Here is a 26,425-nt window from a genome sequence, read left to right on the forward strand (position 1 = left end):
TCAGGACCCAACCATAGTGGAAAGAGACTGATATCGAGGATGATCCCTAATGGCCTGGGCAGGGATTATGTTGACCACTGGAACACGTCTTCATGAAATTGTATGGTTACATAGGCAACATTTAACTGCTGTTAGGTATCATGATGAGATCTTGGGACCTCATATGCAGGGGTGCTGTGGGCCCAGACTTCATATTGCTAGATGATAGTGCTTGAACCCAGAGAGCAAGCCTGGTTGATGTTTTGTTTGAAAGAGAAAGTATTGCACACATGGCATGGCCTGCTCATACTCCTAATTTGAATCCCATAGAGCACATTGCGATGCACTAGGGACACATGTTGCATTACATCAGCATCCAAAATCCATTCTCCAAGACTTGTGAGCAGTGCTATAGAAAGAATAGGCATTATTGCCTCAACATGAGATTGATGGGATCATTGACAGCATGCCCCACTGTTTGTCAAGCCTGTGCTGCTGCTGATGGTCACAGCCCATACTGAGCACATTAACCAGTTGTCAGAATGTGTGTGTAAATACATTAAGTTGGAAAAAAAACTAGGAACCTTTTTGTCTACCATTATGCATGTTGCAGTTGTTTATGTTCTGTATTCTTTACATTGTTTCTACTTTACAGTCACCTGATTATACTGTTTTGTGGGAAAAAAATGCAACCTTGCAAAATTTCAATTTGTTGCTTCAATTGTTGGCACCAGTGTAAATCACTGACTGCAACCTAAGTACTGTTGAATATGCCCCTTTTGAGGTGTAAAATTGTTGAGGCTTTGTGTCAACCAAAATGTTCAGTAGCAGACATAAGCTTTGACCAATGGTGTAACAGAGTTGTGGTATGTCATGTCACAGTTGTTTGCCATATTTGCAGAGGGCATTTGATAGTATGATGTGGTGCTCTCTTGTTCTGAATTTTGATGTTTTGAACCTATTTTGTCGAGTTACTTGTGACTGTTGCAATCAAAGGTAGATAGTGGTAGTGCTTTGTTTTGCACCTTGTAATTCTTAGAAGCTGTCATAGAAATGACAACAAAATTCAACGGTCATTATTTTAATGTTGCTGTGTGCTATGATATGACCAGCAACATTAAGGTTTTGTAACAGAAAGACTCACTCACTGAATTTGTATAGTACCATGTGTGTGACAAGTACATCAAGTTGACTAAAGTTTCTACTTGTTTCCCCCCCCCCCCCCTTTTTTTCAAAGTAATGTATGATTTCATTTGTGTTAATTTCATTTTTATTTGAATTTTGTATTGGAGACAGAGTTAGTTGGTGACTGAGTGACATTTGGCGGCAGGATGTGGCTTTGCAGATTAGGATAGATTTCTTTAAAAGTAATAAATAGTGGCTTTTTGGCTAAACTTAAGTATTAATCTGGACCAAAGGAAAGTTACCAATGTGAACCAGGAGTTGTAAACGGCTTTTGTGGATTATGTGTGAACTAGTGCCACAAACTGACAGAAGTAACCCCTGTTTTGGTAAATGTGCAAACTGGTATAGAACAAAAGTGAATGGGGTGACAGAGTTGTATGTATCATAGCCTGAAGTCTAAGTTAGATTGGAATGTTACAAGTTGTTTGTGAGTTGGCAAAGCCAACAAATGTGAATGAAGAAAACTGGTTGTAGTGACAGATAGATCATCATCTTCTGATACCATTTCTCTGCTGATTTACTTGTCCATTAGCATTGTATAGCTGAGTTTATTATCTAAATTTGTTCACTGAAGATACTCTAACATTCTCTGGATGACATCGAGAGACAGTGTGGTGCTGGGGTGCAAAACTCACACATCTCTCAATTCAGTTAACTTGCCCATAGTGTGTAGCCAATCCTCTTCTCTGGTTAATCCACTACATTGATCTCCCAAAAGCTGCTTCTCCAAAGAGATGGTGGTGGTTAAAGGAGTTTACTAACTACTTTTCTATTCTTGAAATAATTTATGCACTCGTAGAATATATTTCAGTTCAATCACAATATATTTTCAATGTTCATAAAAAATAACTTTGGCAAGTTAACTCATTCTTCGAAGGTTAGAATCATTTACACTTCTTCAAAATAGCTTACATGTGTCTTGCTTTGATCATAACCAAGTCATGAAATAATTTAAAAGTCTCTATTCTCAGGCGAGTCATCTACATGAATGTGTCCATAGGCAACTACTTTCAACTGTTCAATAGTCTTTTTTACCATCATCACAGACACTAACACATCAAAGAATATGACATAATTATTCATTGAGTTGTCCTTATGTCTTCTGTGGCACTGGTGGAAAACACTTGTCGTCATCAGTGACTTGCCCCTCTTACAGTCTTCAAATAACAAACTTCCGGCCTGCACATAGAAACAGGTGGATCGGTAGAAACGTTCTCACTCTCCCACACACAAACCTAAAATATCGTGTGTTCAAGACGGTTGGAGGCCGAGTGCTTCTAGAATTTACACTGAAATTCTTGAGGCAGCACAATACCAATGTCGAACTGTGTGTTTTTTATGTGTACTTTTTTAATTTTATTTCAATTGCACGTGTTATGTTAGGAATGTTGTTTGTTTTGTTTCTCTGCACCAAAAAGCCTTTAATTCTTCTCATTAGTTTCATGTTATTATTCAAGTTATTATGTTAAAATGTGGATTTGTTTTTGTTTTGTTATTTGTATTGAATCTGTGACATTGTAGTCTCCATATTGCATAGACTGGATGGCCATTGATATGGCTGTGCCTGCCATTTGGATGACATCACAGGTCAAAGCTGATAGCCAGTATCAGATAACTTCATATTTCTGGGGCTTCTGTGGCCACTTGTTGATGTATTGCATGCTAACTTTTGTCTTGGGATAGACATTTTAGACATTTTAATGATTTTTCTGATGTTTCACCATCTCATGTGGCTGGTGTGTCCACTATGAACAGTGAAGGGTGAATCTTCAACAATGCCAGACACTCATGCTTGTGAACAGTGATAAAATCATTACATGGATAAATGTCTGTCACAAATTCTGAAACAAAACTCAATAGGCAATAAGTCACTATTTAAAAGCTTTTAAAACAACTCATAGGCATAGAAAACATTGATTCTAGACTAGTTCAAGGTCAGCCATAAGTGATTACTCTACAACATGAGGTATCTGGTCTTAACTGCATGCAGAAATTCTGCAGTGTCTGCCATACAGTTATTTGATGTGCCACAGGAGTTGCAGTTTCCCAAAAAATGGTACAATGACAGAGGAGCTAATCTCTGTGTGCCAGACATTGAGCAGAGTGTGTCCATTCACTGCAGGCTGCAGAGAGTTTATTTATTTTTGAGTCAGGAGCATTATGGTTGAACCATGAAGAAATGTCTTCCTCGCATATGATTCACACACTAATTTGCAGAACTACTCTCATCACATATTGGATGGATGTAAGGAGTTCACATCTTTGTTGATGATCAGAGGAATACAGTTACAGCCCATAGGTATAGAGCTGTTGTATTATAATAACTGAAATGACTGTTAAGAGGTCTTCTGGCTCTAGATTTCATCTTCATGGTTGATTATTGCCATCCACATGGATCTGCGTGGATAAATAAATTTCTCATAGGTATAGGGTATTCACCACTTGGATTGGCTAGCACTATTTCTGGATCCAAACACCACATACCAGATCTGGCTTGTATTGGAGTGGTGAAATGCAGCCTTTCAGTTGCCATCAAGAATTCCAGACCTCTTTCTCAGGAAAGAGATCAATAGCAAAAAGAATTCCTAAACTGACTCATGATGATTGTGCCACATTGCTGTCAAGCAAGTATGTTGTTGTTATTGTTGTGGTCTTCAGTCCTGAGACTGGTTTGATGCAGCTTTCCATGCTACTCTATCCTGTGCAAGCTTCTTCATTTCCCAGTACTTACTGCAACCTACATCCTTCTGAATCTGCTTAGTGTATTCATCTCTTGGTCTCCCTCTATGATTTTTACCCTCCACGATGCCCTTCAATGCTAAATTTGGGAACCCTTGATGCATCGGAACATATCCTACCAAACGGTCCCTTCTTCTTGTCAAGTTGTGCCACAAACTCCTCTCCTCCCCAATTCTATTCAATACCTCTTCATTAGTTATGCAATCTACCCATCTAATCTTCAGCATTCTTGTGTAGCACCACATTTCGAAAGCTTCTATTCTCTTCTTGTCCAAACTATTTATCACCCATGTTTCACTTCCATACTTGGCTACATTCAATACAAATGCTTTCAGAAACGACTTCCTGTCATTTAAATCTATACTCGATGTTAACAAATTTCTCTTCTTCAGAAACGCTTTCCTTGCCATTGCCAGTCTACATTTTATATCCTCTCTACTTCGGCCATCATCAGTTACTTTGCTCCCCAAATAGCAAAACTCCTTTACTACTTTAAGTGTCTCATTTCCTAATCTAATTCCCTCAGCATCAACCGACTTAATTCAACTACATTCCATTATCCACATTTTACTTTTGTTGATGTTCATCGTATATCCTCCTTTCAAGACACTGTCCAATCTGTTCAACTGCTTCCCTTTTATGCCCCTCGACTCTTATAACTGCCATCTGGTTTCTGTACAAATTGTAAATAGCCTTTCACTCCCTGTATTTTACCCCTGCCACCTTTAGAATTTGAAAGAGAGTTTTCCAGTCAACGTTGTCAAAAGATTTCTCTAAGTCAAAAAATGCTATAAACGTAGGTTTGCCTTTCCGTAATCTATTTTCTAAGATAAGTCCTAGGGGCAGTATTGCCTCACATGTTCCAATATTTCTACGTAATCCAAACTGATCTTCCCCAAGGTCAGCATCAACCAGTTTTTCCATTCATCTGTAAAGAATTCGCGTTAGTATTTTCCAGCAGTGGCTTATTAAACTGATAGTTCGGTAATTTTCTAGTGTGTCAACACCTGCTTTCTTTGGGATTGGAATTATTATATTCTTCTTGAAGTCTGAGGGTATTTCTCCTGTCTCATACGTCTTGCTCACCAGGTGGTAGAGTTTTGTCAGGACTGTCTCTCCCAAGGCCATCAATAGTTCTAATGGAATGTTGTCTGCTCCCGGGGCCTTGTTTCGACTCAGGTCTTTCAGTGCTCTGTCAAACTCTTCATGCAGTATCATATCTCCCATTTCATCTTCATCTACATCCTCTTCCATTTACATAATTTTGTTGTCAAGTACATCACCCTTGTATAGACCCTCTATATACTCCTTCCACCTTTCTGTTTTCCCTTCTTTGCTTAGAACTGGGTTTCCATCTGAGCTCTTGATATTCATACAAGTGGCTCCCTTTTCTCCAAAGGTCTCTTTAATTTTCCTGTAGGCAGTATCTATCTTACCCCTAGTGAGATAAGCCTCTATATCCTTACATTTGTCCTCTAGTCACCCCTGCTTAGCCACTTTGCACGTCCAGTCGATCTCATTTTTGAGACGTTTGTATTCCTTTTTGCATGCTTCATTTACTGTATTTTTATATTTTCTCATTTCATCAATTAAATTCAATATTTCTTCTGTTTCCCAAGAATTTCTACTAGCCCTCATCTTTTTACCTACTTGATCCTCTGCTGCCTTCACTACTTCATCCCTCAGAGCTACCCATTCTTCTTCTACTGTATTTCTTTCCCCCATTCCTGTCAATTGTTCCCTTATGCTCTCCCTGAAACTCTATACAACCTCTGGTTTAGTCAGTTTATCCAGGTCCCATCTCCTTAAATTCCCACCTTTTTGCAGTTTCTTCAGTTTTAATATACAGTTCGTAACTCAAGGATTTTTCCATGTATACAACCTTCTTTCATGATTCTTGAACCAAGTGTTAGCTATGCTTAAGTTATGCTCTGTGCAAAATTCTACCAGACAGCTTCCTCTTTCATTTCTTACCCCCAGTCAGTATTCACCCACTATGTTTCCTTCTCTCCCTTTTCCTACTTTTGAATTCCAGTCACCCATGACTTTTAAATTTTCGTCTCCCTTCACTAACTGAATAATTTCTTTCATCTCATCATATATTTCATCAATTTCTTCATCATGTGCAGAGCTAGTTGGCATATAAACTTGTACTACTGTAGTAAGCATGGGCTTCGTGTCTATCCTGGCCACAATAATGCGTTCACTATGCTGTTTGTAGTAGCTTACCCGCATTCCTATTTTCCTATTCATTATTAAACCTACTCCTGCTTTACCCCTATTTGATTTTGTATTTATAACCCTGTATTCACCTGACCAAAAGTCTTGTTCCTCCTGCCACAGAACTTCACTAATTCCCACTATATCTAACTTTAACCTATCCATTTCCCTTTTTAAATTTTCTAACCTACCTGCCCAATTAAGGGATCTGACATTCCATGCTCCGATCCATAGAACACCAGTTCCCCATCTTTTAACCGTACAGTAAAGCTGCATGCCCTCGGGAAAACATGCGGTTGTAGTTTCCCCTTGCTTTCAGCTGTTCGCAGTACCAGCACCACAAGTCCATTTTGGTTAGTGTTACAAGGCCAGATCAGTCAATCATTGAGACTGTTGCCCCTGCAACTACTGGAAAGGGTGCTGCCCCTCTTCAGGAACCATTCATTTGTCTGGCCTCTCAACAGATACCCCTCCGTTGTAGTCCTATGGTACAGCCACTGTATCGCTGAGGCATGAAAACCTCCCCACCAATGGCAAGGTCCATGGTTCATTGGGGGGAGGGGGGGGTGGAGGCCGGGGGGGGGGGGGCATACAAGTATATCAGATGGAATTCACCAAAAATGGTTTTGTTGTCATTGCAAATTTATTTTTATTTTTTATTTTTTATTTTTTTTTGTTTAAAAACTTTTCTAATTACATGTTATTGACATTATTTGTTGTAAAAACTTCATGTTTAAATTTCACCTTCTCATATACTTCTTCTCATAATCTGTTCAGGAAATATGATCTCGCCGCTTGATTATGTTTAAATTTTGGACAATAGTGTATGGGAAACACATAGGCTCATGGTTTGGGAATTGGACATGATGACTGTGCTAAGAGATAGATTTCTACTCACATTGCACTGTCCTTTCCAGCGGTCTCCAGCACAGATATTTGAAGACAGAATTGGCTTTGCAAAATCTGAATAGGCTTCACTACATTTACTGTTGGACCACACAGTGATGTTCACTGCTTCTAACACTTTCGCATCTTTGCCTCCAGTCTGGAAAAAAAAAAAAAAAAAAAAAAAAAAGGAAATTATTTAGAAACAAGTTACTCATGAAACATTTCTTTCTCAAAATACAGGACGCATCAACACTTACTTTTATTTTACAGTTAGCAGTGTGGTACATTAGAATGTGAAGTGAAATGAAAATAAAGTTCCCCCTGTGTTTGAAACTAATAGCTCTACATCTATGTCAGTTCTCTGCAAAACACTGTGAAGTGCTTGGCCGAGGCTATGCCCCACTGTACCAGTTATTAGGTTTTCTTCCCATCCCATTTACATACTGAATGTGGAAAAAAATTAATCTAATCTTCTCCTCATGATCCCTATGTGAGCAATACGTTAGGGATTGTACTGTATTCCTAGAACCATCAATTAAAGCTTGTTCTTGAAAATTTATAAGTAGATTTCCTCAGGACAGTTTATGTCTGTCTTCAAGAGTCTGCCACTTCAGCTTCTTCAGCATCTCTGTCACACTCTCCCATGGGTCTACCTAGGCACAGCTCATGGTTTCCACACTGGGAGGGCTGTGTCATTTATCTATCAGAACTAACCTAGACTTCGGGCTCTGCTACAGATCAGTTTGTCACAACAACTAAAATTTCAGGAAGGACAATACCAGACTCAGGCCAAATGCTTACACACTGTATCTTCTTTCCATTTCATAATCAACTACTAAATAACATCAAAAGCTAACTCCAATATATATATATATATATATATATATATATATATATATATATATATATATATATATATATATATATATAATAGAAGGAAACATTCCATGAAGGAAAAATATACCTAAAAACAAAGATGATGTGACTTACCAAATGAAAGTGCTGGCAGGTCGACAGACACACAAACGAACACAAACATACACACAAAATTCAAGCTTTCGCAACAAACTGTTGCCTCATCAGGAAAGAGGGAAGGAGAGGGAAAGACGAAAGGATGTGGGTTTTAAGGGAGAGGGTAAGGAGTCATTCCAGTCCCGGGAGCGGAAAGACTTACCTTATGGGGAAAAAAGGACGGGTATACACTCGCACACACACACATATCCATCCACACATATACAGACACAAGCAGACATATTTAAATACATATTTGGTCTTTAAATATGTCTGCTTGTGTCTGTATATGTGTGGATGGATATGTGTGTGTGTGCGAGTGTATACCCGTCCTTTTTTCCCCATAAGGTAAGTCTTTCCGCTCCCGGGACTGGAATGACTCCTTACCCTCTCCCTTAAAACCCACATCCTTTCGTCTTTCCCTCTCCTTCCCTCTTTCCTGATGAGGCAACAGTTTGTTGCGAAAGCTTGAATTTTGTGTGTATGTTTGTGTTCGTTTGTGTGTCTGTCGACCTGCCAGCACTTTCATTTGGTAAGTCACATCATCTTTGTTTTTATATATATAATAGAGGGAAACATTCCACGTGGGAAAAATATATCTAAAAAGAAAGATGATGAGACTTACCAAACAAAAGTGCTGGCAGGTCGATAGACACACAAACAAACACAAACATACACACAAAATTCAAGCTTTCGCAACAAACTGTTGCCTCATCAGGAAAGAGGGAAAGACAAAAGGATGTCGGTTTTAAGGGAGAGGGTAAGGAGTCATTCCAGTCCCGGGAGCGGAAAGACTTACCTTAGGGGGAAAAAAGGACGGGTATACACTCGCACACACACACATATCCATCCACACATGTACAGACACAAGCAGACATATTTAAAGACCAAAGACGCGAGTGTACACCCATCCCTCCCCCCCCCCCCAAGGCAAGTCCCTCCGCTCCCGGGACCAGAACGACTCCCCACCCTCTCCCCCAAATAACCCACATCCCCTCGCCCCCCCCTCCTTCCCCCCCAACGAGGCAACAGTCTTCCGCGAAAGCTTGAACCCCGCGTGCATGCCCTTGTTCGCCCGTGTGTCCGTCGACCCGCCAGCACCTTCATCTGGCAAGTCACATCATCCTCGTTTACATTATGAAATCCCCAACCCACCTTCCCTACCCTCTGGCTCCTACCCCTGTAACCCACCCCTGGTGTAAAACCTGTCCCATGCACCCTCCCACCACCACCTATTCCAGTCCTGTAACCCAGAAGGTGTACACAATCAAAGGCAGAGCCACGTGTGAAAGCACCCACGTGATTTACCAACTGACCTGCCTACACTGTGAAGCGTTCTATGTGGGAATGACCAGCAACAAACTGGCCATTCGCATGAATGGACACAGGCAGACAGTGTTTATGGTAATGAGGATCACCCTGTGGCTAAACATGCCTTGGTGCACGGCCAGCACATCTTGGCACAGTGTTACACCGTCCGGGTTATCTAGATACTTCCCACTAACACCAACCTGTCAGAACTCCGGAGATGGGAACTTGCCTTTCAGCATATCCTCTCTTCTCGCTATCCGCCAGGCCTCAATCTCTGCTAATTTCTAATTTCAATTTGCCGCCGCTCATACCTCACCTGTCTTTCAACATCATCTTTGCCTCTGTACTTCCGCCCCGACTGACATCTGTGCCCAAACTCTTTGCCTTTACAAATGTCTGCTTGTGTCTGTGTATATGCGGATGGATATGTGTGTGTGTGCGAGTGTGTACCTGTCCTTTTTTCCCCCTAAGGTGGGTCTTTCCGCTCCCGGGATTGGAGTGGCTCCTTGCTCTCTCCCTTAAAACCCAAATCCTTTTGTCTTTCCCTCTCCTTCCCTCCTTCCTGACGGGGCGGCCGTTGGTTGCGAGGGCTGGAATTTTGTGTGTGTGTTTGTGTTTGTTTGTGTGTCTATCGACCTGCCAGCGCTTTTGTTTGGTAAGTCTTATCATCTTTCTTTATGTATATATATATATATATATATATATATATATATATATATATATATATATATATATATATATATGAGGATGATGTGACTTGCCGGGTGAAGGTGCTGGCGGGTCGACGGACACACAGGCGAACACGGGCATGCACGCGGGGTTCAAGCTTTCGCGGCAGACTGTTGCCTCGTTGGGGGGGAGGGAGGGGGGGGGGGGCGAGGGGATGTGGGTTATTTGGGGGAGAGGGTGGGGAGTCGTTCCGGTCTTGGGAGCGGAGGGACTTGCCTTGGGGGGGTGGGGGGGGGGTGGGAGGGACGGGTGTACACTCGCACACCTTGGTCTTTGGTCTTTAAATATGTCTGCTTGTGTCTGTACATGTGTGGATGGATATGTGTGTGTGTGCGAGTGTATACCCGTCCTTTTTTCCCCCTAAGGTGGGTCTTTCCGCTCCCGGGACTGGAGTGGCTCCTTGATCTCTCCCTTAGAGCCCACATCCTTTCGTCTTTCCCTCTCCTTCCCTCTTTCCTGGTGGGGCAACAGTTTGTTGCGAAAGCTTGAATTTTGTGTGTATGTTTGTGTTTGTTTGTGTGTCTATTGACCTGCCAGTGCTTTTATTTGGTAAGTCTCATCATCTTTCTTTTTAGATATATTTTTCCCACGTGGAATGTTTCCCTCTATTATATTCATATCATTAATTTGAACCCAACTATCACGTTTGCTATTGTTATCGTTATTGTTATTGTCACTGTTACATTTCGTAGTCTTTTCTGTCGTCTTATTTCCTCCTTCTGTTTTTGCGAGCAGTTTCATTTTTCTATTCACCTTCTCCTTTTTTACCGTAATCCAGTATACAATTTTATCCCGCCGATATATACTCAATAATACGTAATAATACGTAACCCACTTCCAAACCATAATCAAAAAAATTTTTTTCCGCTTTGCTGCTTTAAAATCCACCGTTTCCAGTTCACAAACAGTTCCTTTCAGCTATTAAACAACCTTTTCGGTTAGTTTTAATAACTTTTGCTTTATTTCCATTTCCGTTTTTCTCACATCACCGATCATTTTTAGCCGCTTCCCACAGGTTTTAACGTCATTATTTCTTCATCAGACAATTGTTAGCTTCATTTCCATAATCTGGCACCACCAAACCACTCCTTTTAATACATCCTCACGTAGTTTTTTCGAAATTTTCCCGTATTTCTCCACCCTTTAACGTGTTTTGGCGGCAACACAACCACCTAACCTTTATGCACATCATTATCTACCTACACAAGTTCACCACAGGATCAACATAGCCCAGCTCTAACCACCCCTTTTTCGCCTTTTTTCACACCAGATCTCCATTTGCTTTCTAGTTTTACCTTTATCTCTCCCCATATATTTTTATATTTATTTTCATTTTCTTTTCAGCCTCGTGTTCCACTTTCCACCTTCTAGTACCATATCACCCTCACAACACCTCCACAACGACCCCATTAAGTTTTATTTACATTCCCTCCACAAACATGCCTTCGCCCTAGCCAGATTACACTCCCATATTTTATTTTCTCAGGCTTGTCTGACATTGGGCATCACCCCCAAAGGCCTCACACTTAAAGTTCCCATCTCTGGCTGCAACCCTTCTTTCCATCAGTCACTATACCAGTTCCAAACCGAACAATCCATTGACCTCACCCACCTAATCCTTCACCTACACATCCACTCAGCCAATCAACACACCCATCAACTCCTATCCTTAATAAAAGTCCTCAATCTTTCCTCTCCCACATCCACACCGGTTGTTCAGAGCATCCTCCTACAGGCCAACCGCAAATTAGAAAAGCATGCCACCCTCCACCTTAGAAAACTATCCAATCTCCTGGTTTCCCACCTCCGGAAAGGCAACTCACTCACCCTTCACAACCTTTCCAGCAAACCTCAACCTCCTCTCATTGCACACAAACCCAGTCTCTCCCATCTACTCAATCTCCCACTTCCAGCTCCACTCCCTCCAAAACCTCAAAATTTCAATCAACACAATCTCGAACCACAACACCCCAATTCAGTAGTTAACCTTTCCTCCAAACCTCTCTCCCAATCCGAAACCTCTGTCCTATCCAAAGGCCTCACCTTCAGCCCCACTCCCAGATTTAACCAAACAGCACTCGTCAAAGATTTACTGTCCTACACCCGTACTCTCTGCTGGAAATATCACTTTGCCACAAAGAAAAATGATCCTAATCCTACTCCTAATGATCCAACTCCCCAAGATACTATCCAATTTGAACCATGCCTGGAACAGTTCCGTCCTCCGTCACAGCGGGACCCACCTGCTCTTCCTCAAAATCACCCTCTCCTAACCTTCCAGGAATTTCTGACTTCCAGCCTTGCCTCTCAATCCTTCTTAAAAAACCTTAATCCTACTCCCAACATCACCACTGCTGAAGCCCAGGCTATCCGTGATCTGAAGGCTGACCGATCCATCGTCATTCTTCCAGCGGACAAGGGTTCCACGACTGTGGTACTTGATCGTCGGGAGTATGTGGCTGAGGGACTGCATCAGCTTTCAGACAACACTACTTACAAAGTTTGCCAAGGTAATCCGATTCCTGATGTCCAGGCGGAGCTTCAAGGAATCCTCAGAACCTTAGGCCCCCTACAAAACCTTTCACCTGACTCCATCAACCTCCTGACCCCACCAACACCCCGCACCCCTACCTTCTACCTTCTTCCCAAAATTCACAAACCCAATCATCCCGGCCGTCCCATTCTAGCTGGTTACCAAGCCCGCACAGAACGCATCTCTGCCTACGTATATCAACACCTTCAACCCATTACATGCAGTCTCCCATCCTTCATCAAAGACACCAACCACTTTCTCGAACACCTGGAATCCCTACCCAGTCTGTTACCCCCGAAAACCATCCTTGTAACCATTGATGCCACATCCTTATACACAAATATTCCGCATGTCCAGGGCCTCGCTGCGATGGAGCACTTCCTTTCACGCCGATCACCTGCCGCCCTACCTAAAACCTCTTTCCTCATTACCTTAGCCAGATTCATCCTGACCCACAATTTCTTCACTTTTGAAGGTCAGACATACCAACAATTAAAGGGAACAGCCATGGGTGCCAGGATGGCCCCCTCGTACGCCAACCTATTCATGGGTCGCTTAGAGGAAGCCTTCTTGGTTACCCAGGCCTGCCAACCCAAAGTTTGGTACAGATTTATTGATGACATCTTCATAATCTGGACACACAGTGAAGAAGAACTCCAGAATTTCCTCTCCAACCTCAACTCCTTTGGTTCCATCAGATTCACCTGGTCCTACTCTAAATCCCATGCCACTTTCCTTGACGTTGACCTCCAGCTGTCCAATGGCCAGCATCACACGTCCGTCCGCATCAAACCCACCAACAAGTAACAGTACCTCCATTATGACAGCTGCCACCCATTCCACATCAAACGGTCCCTTCCCTACAGCCTAGGTCTTCGTGGCAAACGAATCTGCTCCAGTCTGGAATCCTTGAACCATTACACTAACAACCTGAAAACAGCTTTTGCATCCCGTAACTATCCTCCCGACCTGGTTCAGAAGCAAATAACCAGAGCCACTTCCTCATCTCCTCAAACGTGGAACCTTCCACAGAAGAACCCCAAAAGTGCCCCACTTGTGACAGGATACTTTCCGGGACTGGATCAGATTCTGAATGTGGCTCTCCAGCAGGGATACGACTTCCTCAAATCCTGCCATGAAATGAGATCCATCCTTCATGAAATCCTCCCCACTCCACCAAGAGTGTCTTTCTGCCGTCCACCTAACCTTCGTAACCTCTTAGTTCATCCCTATGAAATCCCCAAACCAACTTCCCTACCGTCTGGCTCCTACCCCTGTAACCGCCCCCGGTGTAAAACCTGGCCCATGCACCCTCCCACCACCACCTATTCCAGTCCTGTAACCCGAAAGGTGTACACGATCAAAGGCAGAGCCACGTGTGAAAGCACCCACGTGATTTACCAACTGACCTGCCTACACTGTGAAGCGTTCTATGTGGGAATGACCAGCAACAAACTGGCCATTCGCATGAATGGACACAGGCAGACAGTGTTTGTTGGTAATGAGGATCACCCTGTGGCTAAACATGCCTTGGTGCACGGCCAGCACATGTTGGCACAGTGTTACACCGTCCAGGTTATCTGGATACTTCCCACTAACACCAACCTGTCAGAACTCCGGAGATGGGAACTTGCCCTTCAGCATATCCTCTCTTCTCGCTATCCGCCAGGCCTCAATCTCCGCTAATTTCTAATTTCAATTTGCCGCCGCTCATACCTCATCTGTCTTTCAACATCATCTTTGCCTCTGTACTTCCGCCCTGACTGACATCTGTGCCCAAACTCTTTGCCTTTACAAATGTCTGCTTGTGTCTGTGTATATGCGGATGGATATGTGTGTGTGTGCGAGTGTGTACCTGTCCTTTTTTCCCCCTAAGATGGGTCTTTCTGCTCCCGGGATTGGAGTGACTCCTTGCCCTCTCCCTTAGAGCCTGAATCCTTTTTTCTTTCCCTCTCCTTCCCTCTTTCCTGATGGGGCTGCCGTTGGTTGTGAGGACTGGAATTTTGTGTGTGTGTTTGTGTTTGTTTGTGTGTCTGTCGACCTGCATGCGCTTTTGTTTGGTGGGTCTCATCATCTATGTTTTATATATATATATATATATATATATATTTAAAAAGAAAGATGATGAGACTTACCAAACAAAAGCGCTGGCAGGTCGATAGACACACAAACAAACACAAACATACACACAAAATTCTAGCTTTCGCAACCAACGGTTGCCTCGTCAGGAAAGAGGGAAGGAGAGGGAAAGACAAAAGGATATGGGTTTTAAGGGAGAGGGTAAGGAGTCATTCCAATCCCGGGAGCGGAAAGACTTACCTTAGGGGGTAAAAAGGACAGGTATACACTCGCACACACACACATATCCATCCGCATATACACAGACACAAGCAGACATTTGTAAAGGCAAAGAGTTTGGGCACAGATGTCAGTCGGGACGGAAGTACAGAGGCAAAGATGATGTTGAAAGACAGGTGAGGTATGAGCGGCGGCAGATTGAAATTAGAAATTAGCGGAGATTGAGGCCTGGCGGATAGCGAGAAGAGAGGATATGCTGAAGGGCAAGTTCCCATCTCCGGAGTTCTGACAGGTTGGTGTTAGTGGGAAGTATCCAGATAACCCGGACGGTGTAACACTGTGCCAAGATGTGCTGGCCGTGCACCAAGGCATGTTTAGCCACAGGGTGATCCTCATTACCAACAAACACTGTCTGCCTGTGTCCATTCATGCGAATGGCCAGTTTGTTGCTGGTCATTCCCACATAGAACGCTTCACAGTGTAGGCAGGTCAGTTGGTAAATCACGTGGGTGCTTTCACACGTGGCTCTGCCTTTGATCGTGTACACCTTCCGGGTTACAGGACTGGAATAGGTGGTGGTGGGAGGGTGCATGGGACAGGTTTTACACCGGGGGCGGTTACAGGGGTAGGAGCCAGAGGGTAGGGAAGGTGGACAGCGGAAAGACACTCTAGGTGGAGTGGGGAGGATTATATCAAGGATGGATCTCATTTCAGGGCAGGATTTGAGGAAGTTGTATCCCTGCTGGAGAGCCACATGCAGAATCTGATCCAATCCCGGAAAGTATCCTGTCACAAGTGGGGCGCTTTTGGGGTTCTTCTGGGGAAGGTTCCGGGTTTGAGGAGATGAGGAAGTGGATCTGGTTATTTGCTTCTGTACCAGGTCGGGAGGGTAGTTACGGGATGCAAAAGCTCTTTTCAGGTTGTTGGTGTAATGGTTCAAGGATTCTGGACTGGAGCAGATTCATTTGCCACGAAGACCCAGGCTGTAGGGAAGGGACCGTTTTATGTGGAATGGGTGGCAGCTGTCATAATGGAGGTACTGTTGCTTGTTGGTGGGTTTGATGTGGATGGACGTGTGAAGCTGGCCATTGGACAGGTGGAGGTCAACGTCAAGGAAAGTGGCATGGGATTTAGAGTAGGACCAGGTGAATCTGATGGAACCAAAGGAGTTGAGGTTGGAGAGGAAATTCTGGAGTTCTTCTTCACTGTGAGTCCAGATCATGAAAATGTCATCAATAAATCCTTACCAAATTTTGGGTTGGCAGGCCTGGGTAACCAAGAAGACTTCCTCTAAGCGACCCATGAATAGGTTGGCATACAAGGGGGCCATCCTGGTACCCGTGGCTGTTCCCTTTAATTGTTGGTATGTCTGGCCTTCAAAAGTGAAGAAGTTGTGGGTCAGGATGAAGCTGGCTAAGGTAATGAGGAAAGAGGTTTTAGGTAGGGCGGCAGGTGATCGGCGTGAAAGGAAGTGCTCCATCGCAGCGAGGCCCTGGACATGCGGAATATTTGTGTATAAGGATGTGGCATCAATGGTTACAAGGATGGTTTTCGGGGGTAACAGACTGGGTAGGGATTCCAGGTGTTCGAGAAAGTGGTTGGTGTCTTTGATGAAGGATGGGAGACTGCATGTAATGGGTTGAAGGTGTTGATATACGTAGGCAGAGATGCGTTCTGTGGGGGCTTGGTAACCAGCTAGAATGGGACGGCCGGGATGATTGGGTTTGTGAATTTTGGGAAGAAGGTAGAAGGTAGGGGTGCGGGGTGTTGGTGCGGTCAGGAGGTTGATGGAGTCAGGTGAAAGGTTTTGTAGGGGGCCTAAGGTTCTGAGGATTCCTTGAAGCTCCGCCTGGACATCAGGAATCGGATTACCTTGGCAAACTTTGTAAGTAGTGTTGTCTGAAAGCTGACGCAGTCCCTCAGCCACATACTCCCGACAATCAAGTACCACAGTCGTGGAACCCTTGTCCGCCGGAAGAATGACGATGGATTGGTCAGCCTTCAGATCACGGATAGCCTGTGCTTCAGCAGTGGTGATGTTGGGAGTAGGATTAAGGTTTTTTGAGAAGGATTGAGAGGCAAGGCTGGAAGTCAGAAATTCCTGGAAGGTTAGGAGAGGGTGATTTTGAGGAAGAGCAGGTGGGTCCCGCTGTGACGGAGGACGGAACTGTTCCAGGCATGGTTCAATTTGGATAGTGTCTTGGGGAGTTGGATCATTAGGAGTAGGATTAGGTTCATTTTTCTTTGTGGCAAAGTGATATTTCCAGCAGAGAGTACGGGTGTAGGACAGTAAATCTTTGACGAGCGCTGTTTGGTTAAATCTGGGAGTGGGGCTGAAGGTGAGGCCTTTGGATAGGACAGAGGTTTCGGATTGGGAGAGAGGTTTGGAGGAAAGGTTAACTACTGAATTGGGGTGTTGTGGTTCCAGATTGTGTTGATTGGAATTTTAAGGTTTTGGAGGGAGTGGAGCTGGAAGTGGAAGATTGAGTAGATGGGAGAGACTGGGTTTGTGTGCAATGAGAGGAGGTTGAGGTTTGCTGGAAAGGTTGTGAAGGGTGAGTGAGTTGCCTTTCCGGAGGTGGGAAACCAGGAGATTGGATAGTTTTTTAAGGTGGAGGGTGGCATGCTGTTCTAATTTGCGGTTGGCCTGTAGGAGGATGCTCTGAACAGCCAGTGTGGATGTGGGAGAGGAAAGATTGAGGAATTTTATTAAGGATAGGAGTTGATGGGTGTGTTGATTGGCTGAGTGGATGTGTAGGTGAAGGATTAGGTGGGTGAGGGCAATGGATTGTTCAGTTTGGAACTGGTATAGGGACTGATGGAAAGAAGGGTTGCAGCCAGAGATGGGAACTTTAAATGTGAGGCCTTTGGGGGTGATGCCAAATGTCAGACAAGCCTGAGAAAATAAAATATGGGAGTGTAATCTTGCTACGGCGAAGGCATGTTTGTGGAGGGAATGTAAATAAAACTTAATGGGGTCGTTGTGGAGGTGATGTGAGGGTGACATGGTACTAGAAGGTGGAAAGTGTAACATGAGGCTGAAATGAAAATTAAAATAAATATAAAAATATACGGGGAGAGATAAAGGTGAACTAGAAAGAAAATGGAGATCTGGTGTGAAAAAAGGCGAAAAAGGGTTGGTTAGAGCTGGGCTATATTGATCCTGTGGTGAACTTGTGTAGGTAGATAATGATGTGCATAAAGGTTAGGTGGTTGTGTTGCCGCCAAAACACGTTAAAGGGTGGAGAAATTCGGGAAAATTTCGAAAAAACTACGTGAGGATGTATTAAAAGGAGTGGTTTGGTGGTGGCAGATAATGGAAATGAGGCTAACAATTGTCTGATGAAGAAATAATAACGTTAAAACCTGTGGGAAGCGGCTAAAAATGATCGGTGATGTGAGAAAAACGGAAATGGAAATAAAGCAAAAGTTATTAAAACTAGCCGAAAAGGTTGTTTAATAGCTGAAAGGAACTGTTTGTGAACTAGAAACGGTGGATTTTATAGCAGCGATAGTGTTGAAAGCGGGAAAAATTTTTTTTTTGGTTATGGTTTGGAAGTGGATTACGTATTAATACGTATTATTGAGTATATATCAGCGGGATAAAATTGTGTACTGGATTACGATAAAAAAGGAGAAGGTGAATACAAAGTGAAACTACTGGCGAAAACAGAAGGAGGAAATAAGACGACAGAAAAGATTACGAAATGTAACAGTCACAATAACAAACGTCATTGTTGGGTTCAAATTAATGATATGAATATAATAGAGGGAAACATTCCACGTGGGAAAAATATATCTAAAAAGAAAGATGATGAGACTTACCAAACAAAAGCGCTGGCAGGTCGATACACACAAACACAAACATACACACAAAATTCAAGCTTTCGCAACCAACAATTAAAGGGAACAGCCATGGGCACCAGGATGGCCCCCTTGTACGCCAACCTATTCATGGGTCGCTTAGAGGAAGCCTTCTTGGTTACCCAGGCCTGCCAACCCAAAGTTTGGTACAGATTTATTGATGACATTTTCATGATCTGGACTCACAGTGAAGAAGAACTCCAGAAATTCCTCTCCAACCTCAACTCCTTTGGTTCCATCAGATTCACCTGGTCCTACTCTAAATCCCATGCCACTTTCCTTGACGTTGACCTCCACCTGTCCAATGGCCAGCTTCACACGTCCGTCCACATCAAACCCACCAACAAGCAACAGTACCTCCATTATGACAGCTGCCACCCATTCCACATAAAACGGTCCCTTCCCTACAGCCTGGGTCTTCGTGGCAAACGAATCTGCTCCAGTCCAGAATCCTTGAACCATTACACCAACAACCTGAAAAGAGCTTTTGCATCCCGTAACTACCCTCCCGACCTGGTACAGAAGCAAATAACCAGAGCCACTTCCTCATCTCCTCAAACCCGGAACCTTCCCCAGAAGAACCCCAAAAGTGCCCCACTTGTGACAGGATACTTTCCGGGACTGGATCAGACTCTGAATGTGGCTCTCCAGCAGGGATACGACTTCCTCCCCACTCCACCTAGAGTGTCTTTCCGCCGTCCACCTAACCTTCGTAAGCTCTTAGTTCATCCCTATGAAATCCCCAAACCACCTTCCCTACCCTCTGGCTCCTACCCTTGTAACTGCCCCCGGTGTAAAACCTGTCCCATGCACCCTCCCACCACCACATACTCCAGTCCTGTAACCTGGAAGGTGTACACGATCAAAGGCAGAGCCACTTGTGAAAGCACCCACGTGATTTACCAACTGACCTGCCTACACTGTGAAGCGTTCTATGTGGGAATGACCAACAACAAACTGTCCATTCGCATGAATGGACACAGGCAGACAGTGTTTGTTGGTAATGAGGATCACCCTGTGGCTAAACATGCCTTGGTGCATGGCCAGCACATCTTGGCACAACGTTACACCGTCCGGGTTATCTGGATACTTCCCACTAACACCAACCTGTCAGAACTCCGGAGATGGGAACTTTCAGCATATCCTCTCTTCTCGCTATCCGCCAGGCCTCAATCTCCGCTAATTTCTAATTTCAATTTGCCACCGCTCATACCTCACCTGTCTTTCAAGAACATCTTTGCCTCTGTACTTCCGCCTCGACTGACATCTCTGCCCAAACTCTTTGCCTTTACAAATGTCTGCTTGTGTCTGTGTATATGCAGATGGATATGTGTGTGTGTGCGAGTGTATACCTGTCCTTTTTCCCCCTAAGGTAAGTCTTTCCGCTCCCGGGATTCGAATGAGTCCTTACCCTCTCCCTTAAAAATTAAGCACAAAACTTTCTTTTGTATTTTTAAAATGTTATTGACATGGGGAGAATGTCCCCATATAACCAATTATAAATCGTATCCTCCACAATTCTGGAAACAAAACGGGTGAGTGCAACATATTTTCACAGTGTAGCTCATAAATATCTAGGAATTGTGGCTTACTTTATTCCTACTGAATGACTTTTCTAGTGTTTTCTAAGTTAGGGCAAACAGCAACAGCAATCCATTCAAGACTCAGTGGAAAGATATTGCCTAAATTAGTGTTCCTAAGTTCATTTACTGAAAAATTTTGGTGCTTGTAAATATATTCACTGCAGTATCTATATTAAAACAAGTATATTAATTAGATTTACTAAGAAATATTAAATCACTGGTTAATTCTGCTAAAAATAAAAAAAACAGTAACTATGTGCCACATAAAACTGAGCAACTATTGTTAATTTCAAAAAGAAAAATATAAGTGTGAGATGTAACAAATCTTTTTATAAAAAAAAATAATTTTACGGGAATGCTTTATAGGCCTAAGAATAAAGACTTATTATAACAGTTAATAAAATAATGTGTTTTTTGTTAGAATACAATTAATTGATATGATTAAACAGTTTATTTAAATAATCAAAATGGTCAATTAATTAACTCTTACTTACAATCACCCATCCCTCTATTTACAATATTATGAAAAGGACAGAATGCTACTCGCCTTAAATATGATACACTGAGTTTAGACAGACACAGTGAAAAGACTGTTGCATACTGAGCTTTTGGCTTAAGCCTCCTTCAGAAAGGAAAAACATACAGCTTCACACAAGCCAGCACACCTCATGCACACATGACTGTTATCTCTTGCTAGAATGCAATTGCATTAATGGAAAATGCAGTCCACAGTGGGGCAGAGAAGGGAGAAAGATAGTAGGGTATGGGTGGAGGGGAGAGAAGTGAGCTTTACTTGATAGAGTGTCTAGGGAATGTTGCAAGAGGTGGGAACATGCAGTGCACCCAGGAATATTGTTCAGACTTTTGGTGGTCCAGGTGCAATGATGTGGTGAGGCATAATGTAGCATGGGCAAACAGACATCAAAATCTTTGAACACTGTACACTTAACAGTCAATGTTATAGTGACACTTTACTCTTTATCCATGTGCATTTTTTCACAGTGTATTCAGCTATGAATTCAGTTTTATGGATGACAGTCCATGACCCGATTGAACAGCACAGATGGAGGAGCTCTTGGAATAAGAAGACATTCAGTAAAAAATGGACTGCCTGCCTGTTCCCCCCCAACTTAAATCCCATTGCATATGTGTGGGATGTGTTGGGGAAACATTTTGCTGCATGTCCAAATGTGCCAATGACTATCCAGTAGTTATAACCACACTGGTGGAGAAATGGAACACCCCACCACAAGAACTGCTTACCAACCTTGTGTCCAGCATGGGAGTACATTGCAGAGAGTGCCTTGCCATCCATGACAATCACGTGTCTTATTAAGAGCCATATTCTGCCTTTTACAATGTCCAGAGGATCAATGTGAATCAGAGTGACTTCAATGTAATTATTATCTTTGAAAAAAAGTGTTGCCTCATTTAATCTCATTGTGTATTTCTTTCAGCTACCTTCTGTACTATACTGCAGCACTTCTTTCTATGTATGATCTGAGTTTTATCAACCTATGTTACTTGGCAGTGAAACATCATGCGAAAGTTACTTCCGTCCTCAAATTTTGCACGCCACATGGCTATCAATACCCCTCTGATGGTGGAAACAGGGCAATAATGGAGCCATGTGTACATGGGAGAAATGGCCTGCTGCTTCTGGAAATTCTCCCTCTGGCTTGTGTGTGTGTCTCCTAACTTTGTACTGTTGACACACTGTAGGCATTCTTGACCCCTGCTCACAATCTTTGTTAATGCTGGCCCATGCAAATATCTCCATCATTAACTTAATGGTGTCCTTAGCACTAGGACTGTTGGAGTTATGAACACTGTCAAGTATGCTTTACGTAGAATTTCAGGCACAAACAGTTAGGGTGAGAGTTGAGACACATCACACCAAGTAAGGTCTTTGCTACCAAATAATTGTCTTTGTTTGAGCTGGAGTGCAGTTTAATTGCTTTGTAAATAGTCCTGTAGCTGTTTGTCTGTGGCTTGTTCTTCACTGAGATGTAATTTATTGTAAAATTGATGGCACCCATCCTGGACAAAAACTCAGTGATAACATTTTCTGACCCTGTTGTGAATTGGCAAATGAATTCTAGTTAATGTAACTCTTGGGGAAAACAACACTCCTTAAGTTTTTTAAAATCAAACATAAATGGTTTATGGTCCATGTAGACTATAAATGGGGTGGTTTCTACATAAGGGTGGAAGTGCCTCACAGCTTCATAGGTGGTCACTAGCTCTCTGTCCTATGCACTCCAGTTGGTTTGTTACCAGAACAAAAAATGTATTCACTGAGATGTAATTTATTGTAAAATTGATGGCACCCATCCTGGACAAAAACTCAGTGATAACATTTTCTGACCCTGTTGTGAATTGGCAAATGAATTCTAGTTAATGTAACTCTTGGGGAAAACAACACTCCTTAAGTTTTTTAAAATCAAACATAAATGGTTTATGGTCCATGTAGACTATAAATGGGGTGGTTTCTACATAAGGGTGGAAGTGCCTCACAGCTTCATAGGTGGTCACTAGCTCTCTGTCCTATGCACTCCAGTTGGTTTGTTACCAGAACAAAAAATGTAAAGATTTCCAACACTTCTCAACATATTGATAGAAGGCTGCACTGATAGTCTGCTAGAGAGCATGTACCACTATTGCTAATGTTGCATTATGGACCAAGTGAGAGAAGACAACTGCTTTTGTAAGCTGGTTTCTACCGTTAGCAGAGCCTGTTCTGTTGATGGTGCGAGTGGAGCAGTCTACTTCCTGTTGAATCTCTGGAAGAGCTCTGAAGCGAATGCCACAAAGTGGTTCCTTCATCTTTGGAATCAAATCAAAGTCACAAGGACTTAAGTCCAGGGAGTATAGTAGATGGTACAGTACTTCCCAGTCCCATCAATCGCACAGATCAGACACAGCTTGCGTTGTATGCGAATGCAGTGGAGTATGATATGGGAGTATGGCGGGTGGTGCAGTACTTCCCAGTTCCGTCGACCAAATGGAGCAGCCACAGCTTGCACTGTGTGTGAATGCGCAGGTGCATACAGCGTATGCTGTGGCTGCTCTGTTCAGTTGATGGGACTGGGAAGAGCTGTACCATCCACCACACTCCCTGGACTTAAGTCTTTGAGACTTTGATTTGATTCGAAAGATGAAGGAACCATTTCGTGGCATTCACTTCATAACAGTTCCAGAGATTCGACAGGCAGTAGACCACTCCATTTGCACCATCAACAGAACAGGCTCTGCTAATGGTATACTATGCCTTCCACATTGCTGGCAATCGGTTGCCACTATTCAAGTTCCAAATTGCATATGTCTGCTGGTTTACTTGCCTCTCTATTGCACAGTGTAAAAATATAAACAAGCTTACTTGATTCACTGTGTTCTATGTGGCCATGTGGTCAGTTTTTTGTTGGTAACTGACCTAGTTTTGAATGCTATGCCTTGGTAATTTTGGTTATGTCAGCAACTGTGCTTCCGCAACTAGTACGGTTGCTGTATTTATGATTCAGTCCTTTTGAGGAATAGTGAAGCCAGCTGCATCTCCTGCAGACAGGGTGTATATGCCTCAGGACAACTGGGAATTCTGGGAAAATGCTGGGAATATTTAAGAATTCTAGGAATTTTTTATTGTTTCAGTTTTCAGTTAATTTTTTCTAATTTTGATTGGTAAAAACTGACACTCTAACAAAGAAAGTTACTGTTTCCCACTACTGCAGAATCATACTGCATCAATAAAACATAAACGAAGGAAAAAACCAAAATACTACATATGGAAATAATACAAAGGAAATGCGCCATTTACAGCAACAAAAAAAACAGTGCACACACTAGTGTCTGCCAACAGCAAAATGTGTCAAAGGCATTAGGACGAAGACTACACAATACTTCATAACAGCAAACTGCTTACAATGAGTGTGACATCAAAACTGTTTACATTAGGTTCATTTGAGCAGTTGTGAGCATCCCCGCTGTGCAGTTGAGTTGTCTGTGAGCAGTATCTTCTCCCACTTCTGGGCATTATCCACATGCTACTGGGAAAAATTTTTCTGTCATGCCCAAGCTGCCAGATTAGTCTCCATGTGACCTGTGCGTACATTTAGTGATTTTGCTGTTTCCTCTTCGTTTATAGCTCTCATGCCAAATGAACATCGCATTCGGGAGGACGACGGTTCAATCCCGCGTCCAGCCATCCTGATTTAGGTTTTCCGTGATTTCCCTAAATCGCTCCAGGCAAGTGCCGGGATGGTTCCTCTGAAAGGGCGCGGCCGACTTCCTTCCCAAACCTTCCCTAATCCGATGAGACTGATGACCACGCTGTCTGGTCTCCTTCCCCAAACCAACCAACCAACCAAATGAACATAAAATGGATTTCTGTGGCCTGGAGCTATCAAGTGAATTAAAATACATTCACGTAATTACGTTTGGCTAAAATATGTTATTAATTTCAGTTTTATTTTCCACATTTTTGGCAGTCAAGCAAAACAATGAAGTTATTTTTGTCGATTTGCGAAGGGAATTTGGCCTTTAGTAATTTTTCCCGCTGTGCAGTCAATGTATTTGAAACAAAGTATTTCATATATTATATCATGTTTTGTTCTTTTTCTTTTTCTTTTTTTTGGGGAGTGTGGGGTGGGTGGTGGTTGGGGGTGGTGGGGCTACTTCATTGTGAATCTGGACATGTGGATGTGCACTGTATTTATTTATTTATTTATTTATTTAACCTGGCAAGATTAGGGCCATCAGGCCCTCTCTTACATCTAACCAGGCATTCTACTTATTTTACATTCATCTAGTACAAAAAGTGAAATAAACAATTAGAAAGGTACACCTGGAAAAATACATACATATAGAGTTTATATTCGTAGATCATAAGTACTGATATAATTAGACATTATTGAAGAGACAAATTTTAGATAGGAGTGCTGGCAGCAGGGAGTATGAGGGAGACTCATGGTGAAGGGAGGAGAAGAATAGACATGATGAAACATAATTAAGGAAATATAAAGGAAGAGAAGATTGCCTGGCTAATAGAGATAGATTAAGAGGAAGGCATCTCAGGAGCAAGATAGGAGACGCTAGCTTTGCTATTTGACAGATGAGAGGATTGGCCTGGTACATTAATTTTGTGGAGAACTTTATGAGGATGATAGTAGGAAATGCTTCAACTTCTTCTTAAAAGCAGCAGGAGATTGAATTTTGCGCAAGGTAAGGGGCAGTTTGTTCCAGAGGCGGACAGCGGCAACTGAGAAGGAGTTTGCAAAAGTTTTTGTTTTGTGAGTGGGCACAGTTAGGATACCAAATAAGAGTGACCTCGAGTTTCGATTATGATGGCATGACAGGTTTTTAATCTCTGAAGCAAGGTACTGGGGTGCTTGCGCGACGAGTAGTCTGTGAAGTAGACATAGAGTGTGGTAGTCATGCAATTTGTCCAGCCGCAGTCACCCTAGCTCGGAGTATGAAGCACTAACATGATCATATCGACGAATGTTGCAGGTGTAACGCACACAGGCATTCATGGTTAGCTCTAGCCATCTTTTGTTTTCACTACTCGTGCCTTGTTGAATCACATCACAATAGTGGAGGTTCGGTAGAACGAGTGCTTGCACGAGCTGGCATTTCAAGTCCTGTGGAAATATGTTCCGAAACTTTTTGAGAGCATAGAGACAAGCAGACGTCTTTCGACACACTGCGACTGTATTCTCCGCCCAGTTGAGATGCTCATCCAAAGTTACACCCAAGTCCTTCACTGTTTTCTGATATGGTATTGGAGTACCGTCGAGCAGAATAGGAGGTAGCTGTTCACGGAAATCTGAACTTATTAATTTCTGATGGGCTATTAAAATTACTTGCGTCTTTTTTGCATTTAGTTTAAGCCCCAGGCTTTTCGCCCATGTCACTACTGAAGACAGATCATCATTCATCTGAGCGATTGCAGTGTTTACGTCTTCGGGTCTGACGCTTAGGTAGAGCTGGAGGTCGTCGGCATAGAAATGATATTTACAGGAGGACAGAACCGACGAAATATCGTTGACATATAAAGAAAACAAAAGTGGTCCTAAGACTGATCCTTGTG

At 42.9% G+C, this 26,425-nt stretch overlaps 1 protein-coding gene across 1 annotated transcript in view; it reads right to left on the reverse strand.

Moving 5' to 3' along the window:
* LOC126187950 (chymotrypsin-1-like) overlaps nucleotides 1–26,425 on the reverse strand; it is a 200,982-nt gene that overhangs the window by 29,688 nt on the left and 144,869 nt on the right. The window contains exon 6 of the mRNA XM_049929326.1: nucleotides 7,022–7,168. Within this exon, the coding sequence (XP_049785283.1) occupies nucleotides 7,022–7,168 (147 nt within the window). The remainder of the gene's footprint in view (nucleotides 1–7,021; nucleotides 7,169–26,425) is intronic.

This window comes from Schistocerca cancellata, chromosome 5 (genome assembly GCF_023864275.1).
Source record: "Schistocerca cancellata isolate TAMUIC-IGC-003103 chromosome 5, iqSchCanc2.1, whole genome shotgun sequence".
Taxonomy (NCBI): Eukaryota; Metazoa; Arthropoda; class Insecta; order Orthoptera; family Acrididae; genus Schistocerca; species Schistocerca cancellata.